This window comes from Heteronotia binoei, chromosome 4, assembly GCF_032191835.1.
Source record: "Heteronotia binoei isolate CCM8104 ecotype False Entrance Well chromosome 4, APGP_CSIRO_Hbin_v1, whole genome shotgun sequence".
Classification (NCBI taxonomy): Eukaryota; Metazoa; Chordata; class Lepidosauria; order Squamata; family Gekkonidae; genus Heteronotia; species Heteronotia binoei.
In genome coordinates, this window is record NC_083226.1 from 67,416,690 (window position 1) to 67,428,993 (window position 12,304).

General features: G+C 45.6%; 1 protein-coding gene across 2 annotated transcripts in view; it reads right to left on the reverse strand.

Moving 5' to 3' along the window:
* The window catches only part of NMRK1 (nicotinamide riboside kinase 1), a 42,893-nt gene that overhangs the window by 14,611 nt on the left and 15,978 nt on the right, over window positions 1–12,304 (reverse strand). For both annotated transcript variants that reach the window (XM_060237476.1, XM_060237477.1), the window contains exons 4-6: window positions 11,208–11,256; window positions 10,485–10,653; window positions 10,338–10,409 (exon numbers count right to left, since the gene is read on the reverse strand). In XM_060237476.1, coding sequence (XP_060093459.1) covers window positions 10,338–10,409; window positions 10,485–10,653; window positions 11,208–11,256 — 290 coding nt within the window. The remainder of the gene's footprint in view (window positions 1–10,337; window positions 10,410–10,484; window positions 10,654–11,207; window positions 11,257–12,304) is intronic.

Sequence of the window (12,304 nt, forward strand, 5' to 3'; positions counted from 1 at the left end):
ATCAATTGATATTCCTAACAGATCATCGGGGATGGTGTATCTTGAAAGTATGCTATTAACACAAGGTGCTGCAGATCTTTGAATAACAAGTTGAAAGATTGCTGACTACGTGAATTAGATCTTGAATTTTCCATTATTTTCCAATATTTTATAATTATTAGATGTGCTAGAGTTCTAAGAGAGGGAATACCAGTTTCAGGTGTGCTCAAAGCAGCTGGAGACCCCTTGGGGAGAACTAAAATGTTCCAGAATTGATTCTGAATTACTTCAAGGCTAGCTAAATCATTGTCACCCCATCCCCACATTTCAACTCCAAAAAGCAGAGAAAGTATAGCCTTGCTATTATATAACTTCAGAGTTGGATCTGTAAGTCATCCACTGTGTGAGTAATAGACACTTAAGGCAGCTCAATGACTTAACTGTTGCCAGATGGGTGGACCAATTTTAGATCTCTTTAAATGTTACACCAACGTATTTGGATGAACTACACTGTTCAACTGGATTGCCCAGAATACTCCAGGAAGAAATTTTCGCTCTTTTCCTAAAAACCATTACTTTGGTCTTTTCAAAGTTAATGGTAAGAGCTTCTTTACAATATAGCCCTAGTTGGTGCAACAGCCTCCTCAGACCAATTTTGGTCAGAAATTAAGACCATATCATCTGTGTATAACAAAACTGAATTTTTATAGTCCAATGAGGAAGGGGCAGAATGAGTACTTGGAAGGCTCTCAACTATGTTGATAACGCACAAATTAAATAGTAAGAGAACCAACAACCCTGCTTCATGCTCTTTAGATAAGAGTTTGTCAGTTAGTGAACCAACAGTTCCTACTCTGACTTGGGCATAACTTTATGAAGCTCTTGAAGCAAGAATAACCGATTATTGCTGTTCATGTCAGTAACCTTGGACCACAATCAGGTTCTACCAACAAAATCAAATGTAGCTCCAAATCAACAAAGGCTACATACAGGATCTTCACAGGACCAGGTAAACCCAAATAAGCTCAACTGATGAAGTGTTTGGCAGTGATCAAATGTTCCTAACCCTTCCCTAAATCCTCCTTGGACAAGGTGGATAATTTGTTTCTCAGCTATCCACAGTCTTCTAATTTAGACAGCAGGTATTCACTACATAACCTGGCAACTATATAAAGCAAACTTACTTAGCACTTAATTTCCAAACAGAAGAAATCAAGCCTGTGTCTCTAGCAAGCACAGGGGACAACCAGTCTGGGGGAATCATTTTCCCCAAGAGATTTTCCAGGAATTAAAGAGGTTATTAATCCTCTGATTTCAGATTCTGAAACAGGGTCCCAGAGAGTGACAGTCCCTTTCTGGAAGATTAGATAAGCCTACAGAAGTACGAGGAGGTTGGGATCCAAAGGCAGCATTAAAGTATGTGAATTACTCTTTGCCAGATATGAATGCATCAGACTGACAAAGAGAGCCACTTCTTTTGTTAGAAACTAGCTCCCCAAACAGAGGTTCATTCTTTTCAATAACTGTGAGTTGTAGCTCATCCCATAGTAGTTTAACATAATCAGTTCTCTTTTGCTTAATTAAATTTTTATTTTGTGATCTTAATTGTAGGAGACAAGGCATCACCACCCTATCAGTATTGTGCTTCATTTGTCTCATGGCATGAATGAAAACCTTTTTAAGCACTTTACAGTCATGATCACACCATCCATTTTTTGCAAATAATGAAGGTTTCATGGGCCTGTTATTTATAATGGCTTAAGTTGAATATTAATGTCAACAAAGATCTTTATAACATCAGTACTATGATGTAATAGATCTCCACATAGTCATCTCTGGGCTTGTACTCTAAGGTAGTATATTGTGTAATTTCTTTGACCACCTAAGTCTCCTTAGGCTAGTTGTAATACCTTCTGCAAAGCCCAGATCAGGTTTTAATAAAGCTTTGCAATTGATATTAAGTATCAGACACTGTGGGCAATGGTCACTCAAAGGGGAGTCCACAACCTCAGACCTAACCACAGAAGGTGAAATGGCTATAAAGTCAATTGCGCTAGCCTTGATGTGGACAGTAAAGTGAAAGTGCCTCTAGATGAGTCAAAGAAAGTGCCATACAGAATATACAAATTAACCAATGAGAGCAGTTCCAAAACATTTAAACCAAACTTATTTACAACCGTATCCTTTGCTGAGAGGTCTAAAAATGGGCATGCACTGCAGTCTGTATTTAAACTTGATATTACATCTAATTCTCTCCAATTCTTGCCTTGAAGTCACCACATAAAATAATGCAGTGAACTGAATATTGGGAGATCAGTATTTCCAGAGTAGCTATGAAAGAGTTCCAAAGGCACCTCCTAGGCTGCAAGCCAGCACTGCTAGGAGGGATATATACAACCAAAGTGAGAACCCTTTAGAACTGAAGTCTGGATGTTATTAGGACAACTATTCCAAGTCCTGCATTTCAACTTTCGGGTCTACAGTAATAAGTTACCAAACCACATCCTTTTATGTGAGCTTTGGTTGCAGGATGAAAAAGGCCTAAAACCCTGCATAAACAGTCAAGTTTCTGAATCCAAGTTTCCTGAAGACAAAATGTATCATAACTAGATTTGAGTCATAGAGTTTTTTGCTCTAACCCCCCAAGTTCCAAGATGAGAACTTTAGCTGTCATTCTGCAGTCAATATTTAAATCACCTTCAGTATCTAGAAATACACATCCATCTTTATATGATGTAGCTTCACCCAAGATTTTGCAGTTGCTCTTATTGGACTCTTGGGAGTTGCTGGACATTTTAATTTTGAGTTTCTCTTGCTGGAGACTGGTAGTATTGTCTTTTGGATTCCTTGAATCTGCCCTCTTTAAGTTAGGTAGTGACAAAAGAGGTAGTCTTAGTTGAGCAGCTTTCAAATACATAAGATGGTGGAGGAGAAACCAAAACCTTTCATGATGGGTCACTTGTATTCAGAAGTTTTGATCTTAGGTGTTCCAGTTTGGTGGTGATCAATGATTGCTCTGTAGACTTAAGAGCTGAGAATGAATTTAATAAATTCTCTTCAATGGAATTTTCAAGATATATTAGTGGCAAGTTATTCAGGGTAGGAGACATAGGTCTCCAGGCAAAATCATGGTGGACATCCAGCAAGTCTTCACTGGGAAGGCTATCAATATTCTTTATATCCTTCACAAACCTACATTTTTATAGTTTAGCAATCAGAGGATTTACGATTAGACTGTCGAAAACCCAAGCTGGAAAAATTCTTTCTGTTGCAACATTCTAGGAATCCTGTACTTCCAAAAATAAGCAATACTTTTTGTGCCCAATTCAAATTATAGCAGCACTACCAGGATTAAGTTTATTAAAGATACTGTTTTGCCAAAAAGGGATTTTAGATGGTTGAATTCCATAATGGCATTTGGCCTTTATATTTACAAACAGTTATGCATGTTTTACAAGGCTGCAATTTTAGCTGGAACTGGTCCTCTTCTGCTTGATGCCTCCAGGTGTTTACTTTTTTTCTTTCTCACTTCCAAGAAGTTAGCTGTGGACAATTTCCTGGTTGAAATCTAGTAGAATCTAATCTTACATCAGAGCAATTTAAAACCATCTAGACTGATTTTAATTGACTTTATTCTTGCAAAGATAACGCCAACAGTTTTAGCAGTTAGCTGGGCAAAGTCCTGAGTTATAAGTGATGATTCTGACACCAATATCTTTAATCTATGTTGCCTTTATTATCATCTTGGCACAGAATATGTGCATCTCCCTATTTATGTTTTGTTAGCATCAGACATGTGATTAATCAAAAGTGCAGAATGGTTTGAAGCTTGAATAGCAAATGCTTGCGGAGGTAAGTCTGAGACAAAGTCATCAATTTTATCTGTTTACATGCTGAAGAAGAATTCTCTGTGTCATAAACCCTTTTTGAACTGCCCATTTCTGAGGGCCAAAAAAAGGAACTTTTATGTTCCTTATTTCTTTACAAACGCTCTTGGCTCAATAGACTGGGCTATTCAAAGAACAGATAGAAGCTGCTGACTTAATTAACTTGCTACAGCAAACATTACTGAAGGTGGGAGGCGCCAGCATAAGCAGTACATTAGTGAGTTCCTGGCAAAAAGCAAAACACTGTCTTGGACTTGTTGTGATAAGTGAAGGTTTGCTAATAAATTAATCTTGGCTCAAAGCAGTTTTAGCTATCATACTCACACAGAAGAACTAGGTAACTGTGATGGCACACAGAAAGACAGGCTGCTTACCTGTAACTGTAGATCTTCGAGTGGTCATCTGTGCATTCACACCCATGGGATAGTGTGCCTGCGCCGATCCCTGCATCGGTACCTGAAAAGCCCGGGATTTTTCCGCACTCGGCGCCAATGGGCATGCGCAGGCGTCCCAGTGCGCATGCTCACCGGTGCCGGGATCCCGCCAGTTCCTTCCTGACCGCTGGAAGCCCCTACAGGAGGGAGACCGTCAGCAGTGGGAAGGAGGGCAGGTAGTGTGAATGCACAGATGACCACTCGAAGATCTACAGTTACAGGTAAGCAACCTGTCTATCTTCTTCGTGGTCTCTGTGCTTCACACCCATGGGAGATTAGCAAGCAAAGCATACCTGGAGGCGGGAAGACGGTCAACCTGAAGAAACAGCTTGCAGCACCGCAGTTCCCAACCGAGTCCTCTGCTGAGCATGCACGTCCAGCGCGTAATGCTTCATGAAGGCATGCGGAGAAGACCAGGTAGCCGCCTTGCAGACATCGGAAAGGGACACCCCTCTCAGGAATGCCACCGACGTGGCCATCGCCCTTGTGGAGTGCCCACGAACAGGTCCAGGTAAAGGCTTCTTCGCCAACAAATAACAAAGTTTAATCGTCTCTGTAAGCCACTTTGAAAGCCTCTGAGACGAAATCTTGGACCCTAATTTGGGGGCAGCATACGAGACAAAAAGCTGCTTGTCTTTACGGAAGTCTCGTGAACGATTTAAATAAAACAGTAGAGCACGCTTAACGTCCAGCGCATGCAATCCCTAGCTAGGAAGGGATCCGAGGAAGAGCTAGGGTAAAACGTAGGTAACCAAACCTCTAAGTTAAGGTGGAATTGAGAAACCACCTTGGGAAGAAAAGTGATGTCTGGAGTTAGAAAAACCCCAGCCTCTCGAAACGCAAGGTAAGGGTAGTCACAACGCATCGCCGTGAGCTCCCCCACACGACGTGCTGAAGTGATGGCAACTAGAAATGCAGTCTTCCATGACAAAAGTTGTAGGGAGCACGTTGCCATGGGTTCAAATGGACGACGAGTCAACTTGTCCAGAACCAGAGTCAAGTCCCACAACTGTGGGGGGGACCTCGAGGGTGGGTGAAGCCTGAACAACCCTTTCAGGAACCTTTTTGATTGAGGGTGAGCAAAAACAGAGTAATCCTCCACTAAATCATGAAAGGCAGAAATAGCTGCCAAATAGACTTTGACAGAGGAGAAAGCTAGACCCTCATCCACTAAGGCCAATAAAAACTCAAAAATTGCCGAAAGCCCCACGCTGCCAGGCGGCACCGGAGAGTCGGCCAAAAAATTGCTAAACTTCTTCCACTTCTTTCCATAGGAGGCACGGGTGGAAGGCTTCCTGCTGCTTAGGAGGACTTGCTGGACTCTACTAGAAAAACCTACTGATCGATGAACCACGCCGTCAGCTTCAGGTGCGGCACGTTGTGATGAAACACGTGCCCGCCCTGAGCCGACAGCAGGTCTGGTTCCACCGGAAACTGGTAGAAGACCCCCCTCGACAGCTGGAGCAGGATCGAGAACCAGCTCTGGCGGGGCCACCAAGGAGTTACTAGGATGCAGCGTGGCTTTTCCTGCGCTAACTTGTGGACCACTCTCGTCAGTAGAGGTAGAGGCGGGAACATGTAAAGGAAGCGACCCTCCCACGGAAGTAGGAGCCCGTCTCCCAATGAAGCTGGGTCTGCACCCCCTCTGGCACAGAACAACGGGCACTTCTTGTTCTCGGCTGTTGCGAAAACATCCAGTTGTGGGTACCCCCAAAGCTGGAACACAGGCTCTAGGAAGCGCCATTGTAGTTCCCATTCGTGTGGAGAAGCCCCACGCCTGCTGAGAGAGTCCGCCTGTATGTTGAGGACCCCTGGCAGATGAGTCGCCTTCACAAAAATGTCGAACTGGAGGCACTCCATCCAGAGATCCATCACCAGCGCACAGAGCCGACGAGACACTGTCCCCCCCTGCCTGTTGATATAGCACAGGGCAGTGGTATTGTCCGTAAGCAGCGCCACAGTCTGTCCCGCCACCAGCGGGCGGAAGGAACGAAGGGCAAAGTGGACCGCCAGCAGTTCTAAATAATTTATATGGCACCGAACTAGCCTCGGTGACCACTGACCTCCCACACAGAGATCTCCCAGGTGAGCCCCCCACCCCCACAGGGAAGCATCGGTAGTGATAGTCACAGTAGGGGTCGGAAGATGGAAGGGAGCTCCCTGGCAGATGTTGCTCTCCGACTCCCACCATTGCAGTGATTGAAGAGCTGCAGGCGGGATGGAGAACCTCTTTCGAGGTGAGTCTCTGAGAGGACGAAAATGGCGCAGGAACCATAGTTGAAGGCCTCTCATTCGTAGCCTTGCAAAACGCAGCACGCTTGTCGTTGCCGCCATCAACCCCAGCATCCACTGAAGTTGTTGGGCTGTGCCCCACTGCCGCCTTTGGAGAAGCTGCACCAGACTGATGATGTCTTGTGCTCTCTGCGAAGGTAGGAATGCCTGGTGTTGGTCTGTGTCCAGCAGAGCCCCTATGAACTGCACTGTCCTTGATGGAGTAAGATGGGATTTCTCCAGATTGACTTGCAACCCCAAGGGGTCGAGAAGACGCAGAGTGATGGCGATGTGCGTTGTTAAACTCTCCCTCGACTTTGCCACAAGAAGCCAGTCGTCGATGTATGGGAAGACAACAACTCCCTGAAGACGAAGATGGGCAGCCACAACGCTCATCAGCTTCGTGAACACCCGAGGAACAGTAGACAGGCCGAACGGAAGGGCTCTGAACTGGAAGTGCCAAGCACCCACTGCAAACCTTAAGAAGTGCCTGAACATCGGATGGATGCTGACGTGGAAGTAAGCATCCTTGAGGTCCAGAGTCGCCATCCAGTCTCCCTGATTGATGAGAGGCAGAATTGTTTGCAGCGTGGCCATTCTGAACTTCTGGTACAGAATAAATTTGTTCAGATTCCGAAGATCCATGATAGGCCTCAGACCCCCGTCCCTTTTGGGGACCAGGAAGTAGCGAGAGTAAAAACCTCCCGTCCTGGCCTCCAATGGAACTTCCTCTATGGCTTGTTTCTGTAGGAGGTTGCTCACCTCCGCCAGCAGAGGTGGGGAAGGGGGAGTGGTAACTACCACGGACTGATTCGGGGTCTGAACGAACTCTATTTTGTAGCCCTCTTTTACGATGGACAGAGCCCACCTGTCCGTGGAGATCAACTCCCAGGCAGGCAGGAAAGGGCATAGGCGGATGGATGTAACACCAGTGGGGGCGATAACGCGTGCTGGAGGAAAGTCAAAGCCCCTGCTTTTGGGGACGAGCACCCTTGGACTTGCTCGTTGGTTGGGACCCATAACGACTCCTGTTGTTGCCGGAGTAGGAAGACCTTTCAGCTTGCGACGGACGAGGACGCCATTGCTCAGGAGAAAACTTCTAGTAGGGCTTCTTGGCCCAAGGCTTATGCCATTGTTTGGATGTGGGAGTCTTGGGGGTGGCCTGCACGCCCAGGTTCCGCGAGGTTTTGACACTCTTGTCAAACTCTTGCAGCGCCGTGTCTGTTGTGGTGCTGAAGAGTCCGTCACCTTCAAAGGGTAAGTCCTCTACGAAGGTTTTAGTGTCCTGGTGTAGGGCCGTCGATCTAAGCCTGGAGTGGCGCCGGATGCAAACAGCAGAGGTAATGGCCCTAGCCGAGGCCTCCACCATGTGCTTTGCTGCAGCCAGTTGTTGCCTGGCTACAGCAAGGCCCTCCTTTTGTAATTTCTTAGCAGCAGCCTTTTTATCCTCACTCAAAGAAGAGAGGAAAGGGGAAAGTTGCTCCCACACGGAGTACTGGTATCTAGCCATGCAAGCTGCATAGTTAGATACCTTAACTCCGAGTGCCCCTGCTGAGTAAACTTTGCGGCCCATGCCATCAATCTTCTTCCCTTCCTTATCTGGCGGAGAGGAATGGACTTTTCATGCCTTCGAGGAGGAGGAGACGACCACTGAGTTTGGCCTCGGATGGGTAAAAAGGAACTCAGCTCCTGCCTCCTGGACCCTATACATGTGGTCCAACCGTTTGGAGGAGACCGGCATAGACGATGGTCTCTTCCAGGGCTCCTTAACTGCCTGGAGACCTTGGTGACTGGCAAGGCAACAGCGGTGGATGTGTTCCGTTGCATGATATCGAACACATTGTCGTCCACAATGGGTTGCGGCTGAGTCACAGGCAGGTTGAGGGTGGCCGCAATTCTTCGCACAAGGTCCCCGTATGACTTCAGATCCTCCGACGGCGAAATCGGAAGATCCTCGGCCGTCTGGGAGACCGGTGAAGGCTCCACGTCCTGGGCTTCGCTATCCGATTCCGAGGACGAAGAATCCTGGTGGGCGGAATGCTCCGACAGCATCGGCGTCAACTCCCTCGGAGGAGACCGGACCGGCGGCGATGGTCATCGATGGGTTTCAAGCGGGACCATGCATCGTTCTGGGGGAATCGATACCGATGCAGACGTCTTTCGGGATCGGTGCGAGACTCTGGACATGGAGGAAAACTCCGACTCCTGTTCCCACTCCGGAAACTCTTCTGGGTACCACTGGTATGGCGAGTAGTAGGAGTACGGAGGTTGCCACCTACGCTGTTCCCACGGTGGTATCGGGAAGCAGCGAGGTGCCTGGAAGGGTTCCACCTCTCGTCTCTCTCGGGGCCCCATCGGTACAGGCTGGATGATCGGTGTCAAAACCTCCACTTCCGACACCGATTCGCTCGCACTGCGACGCCGCGAACCTAACGATGAGGATCGCTGGGTCAAGTCGATCTCACGCACATGCTCCAAGGTCCACTGACGTGGCTGAGTCAGCGGGCTGCAACGCGGGGAAGCCAGGAACTTCCGCGGAGGTGCTGTGGTCACCAGAGTTGAAGCATCGACCGAAGGCGAAGGAGTGCGGGGTCGCTTCCGCTTCTCCTTCGATTTAGCCTTCTTAGGAACTCGGGTCCCCAAGTCATCTCAGCGCTTTTTAGCGGGCGTGTCCACCGAACCCTCACGGGAACGCTTTGTGGAGCCGTGCTCTTCCGGCAACTCAATCAGAGTTAGAGTCTGAGCCGCATCGGCCGATGCGTGCTCCAGAGCCGGGGTGTCCGTCGATGAGGTCGCCATCGATCGTTGCGGACGAAGCGCCGATTTGGTCAAGGCTGCCGATAGGCGGGCCGCTCGGTTCTTCCTTGTCTGTTTGGAGAAGCGAAGGCAGTGCGGGCAGGCCTCTACGCGATGCGCTTCTCCCAAACACAGCAGACACAAAGAATGGCCATCTGGGGGGGCAATCTTTTTCCCACAAGCACGGCAGCGCTTGAAAAACCCCCAGCGACTGTCCATAGACGTTAGCTGCTAAAAAACCACTCAGAGTCGTCTGAGGGAAAAAACTGGGGGAAAAACAGGGGACGGAACACCCCGAAGGGCAATCCGACAAACACACACGGAAAAAACTGTTTTTTGTTGTTGTTTTTTTCTAAACAACTAACTAACTATCTACACTAAGAAAACAATAAACGGGCTAAGAACAAGAGAAAAAAGGCAAAGCCAAGACTCTCACCGACCAGGGAACAGGAAAGGTAAACCTCTCAACGCAGCGGTCAGAAAGGAACTGGCGGGATCCCCGCGCCGGTGAGCATGCGCACTGGGACGCCTGCGCATGCCCATTGGCGCCGAGCGCGGAAAAATCCCGGGCTTTTCAGGTACCGATGCGGGGATCGGCGCAGGCGCACTATCCCATGGGTGTGAAGCACAGAGACCACGAAGAAGATCTGTTGGTTGTTCTGTCCAGACAGGCAAACCCATTTCCCCAGGCCAGGCAACAACATGAAATTAAGAACTTAATTCAGTACTAAATTATGACCGAAATCTGATCATTTGTGTCAGTAGCTGTACAAGAGTAATATAATATTAATGCATAATGAAGCAACTATGACAAACCAGCCATTTGCTATTACCTTCCTGCTTTTTAAGATGGTTTTGGAGTTCGTTACTCAGCCTACAACCTCTTATGCTACATGGATCAAGTAAGCTGGAAAAGATAGAGTAAGGGCCAAAAGTAACACATTATGCACAGATCTCAGGATGACCATACCTTCGCCTCTTCTTGCATTCTTCATAAGGAATGGTGAGGAAATATTTTTTATTCCATATATCACTGAGAGGCCTACAAGTATAAAGAAACAGATTATGTGGGTCTCATTTCTGTTTAATCTCAACTGAAAAAAATTACATTGCTTACCTGTAGTTATACAGAAGAAAGCCTTCAACAATTAAGACCCAGCAGTCTTCTGTTTCTTTCTGCTTATTATGCATGTTCCTTGATAGGCTTGGCAACTCACAGTCTTTGGGGTTTGCCATCCAAGAGCGTATAGTTGCCACCATTTCTTCCATGTATAGGGCATCAAGTACTAAAAGGAAACATACACTGAAGATAAAGACAAATTTTGACACTTATATTCAGCTGCAAAAACAAACCATTTTTCCAATTCAATCTAACCCAGATGGCCCCCTACCTTGACTGAGCCTATCTGGCCAGCTGGGTCCACACCATAGTAATACTGAGACTACTGTAATGGACTCTACATCAGTCTCCCCTCAAAGAGTCCAGATAAAGAATATCACAGCTTGGGTATTATTGGAAGCCAGGCAGAGCATGCATTTTACACCCATCCTGTTTCCACTCCATTGTCTGTCCATCAGCTACCAGGTTCAAGCTATTGATCATCACATATAAGTAAATCAGTCCAAATTAAATGTCTGGGAGGTCACTCTCAACTGCTCTCACTATTACTCTGAAAGATGCATTAAAGTACAAGTCCTAACCTTAGCATTTCAGCACCAGCAAAGAAATCAGAAAAAACTAAGGACTATTCAGGATGAACCACTATGTATATTTATCTAAATTTCATTTAAAATTGCCAAAAATGCAAGTTTGAGGAATTTAAGTATTCAGGCTACTAACCATCATATTGCAAAAATCCATGTTCATCTACAGCCACTTCAGATTGTGACTGGAAAGGAAAAAAGCCACAGCAGGTTAATATTGTAAAGAAAACTTCAATAAAGAGGACACAGACCTTTTCCTACCTGTTATTTTCATAGAAGATATCAATTTTAGAAACAGATAATAAATACTTTCAGTGGCTACAATGCTACTGAAAAATGAATGACAACTGGGAAAGCAGAGAATGGCATAGTGGTACCCAGAATTGTTTACAACAAGAAGTCTTTATTGGCATAAAACAGATTTAGCAGTACAAATAACAATATAAGTAATATAAAATCCTGGATAATAGAGTACGCAGGGGAGCTAATGTACATAAAATGAGTAAAATATATGTAATTTCAAGTTTAACAAATTAAATGAATAAAACAAATAAGATATGGTCATTCCAGAGTCAGTCTCTGTCGGATTTCCATGACCTGTTGAAGAAATTCGGCAACCGTTAAAGTTAACTCAAAGCAGGTGTCATTTAAAAGTCTGTAGACTTTGCCTGAATCAGCACAGCTCAACATATCTGCTAAAATATCTTTCAAATATGTACGACGAATATCATCATAAAGGGGACAATTCAATAATACATGGGAGATAGTTTCGATACATTTGGGATTACAAAGACAATGTCTGGCAGAGTAATCAATCCTGTTAAATCTGCCAAATAAAATAGCAGATGGTAATGCATTGCTTCTCGTTAACGAGAAAGCACACCGTTGTTGTGGTGCTTGCAGAGAGGAGAAATATGACGCTAATTTCCCTACAGAAAGAGGAAGTTCAAAATTCAGCAGGGAACAAGTTTTGTTGGACAAGCTATATAATGTTTGCATTTCGATATCCAAGATTCTAAGCTTAAGTTTCAAGAATGCATCTTTTAGGGATAGCATAAAAAGTGAATCTATTTCAATGCCCATAGACTTAATTTTCCTCTCAATAAATACTAACCAATTTGACATATTGGATTCTGAGATCAGTTGATATAGAAGACTCTCTGAATCAGAGTAGAAATGTAGCCGTAACCAATATTTAAATAACATTAGTCATGCTTGTGTTTCCACAAGATT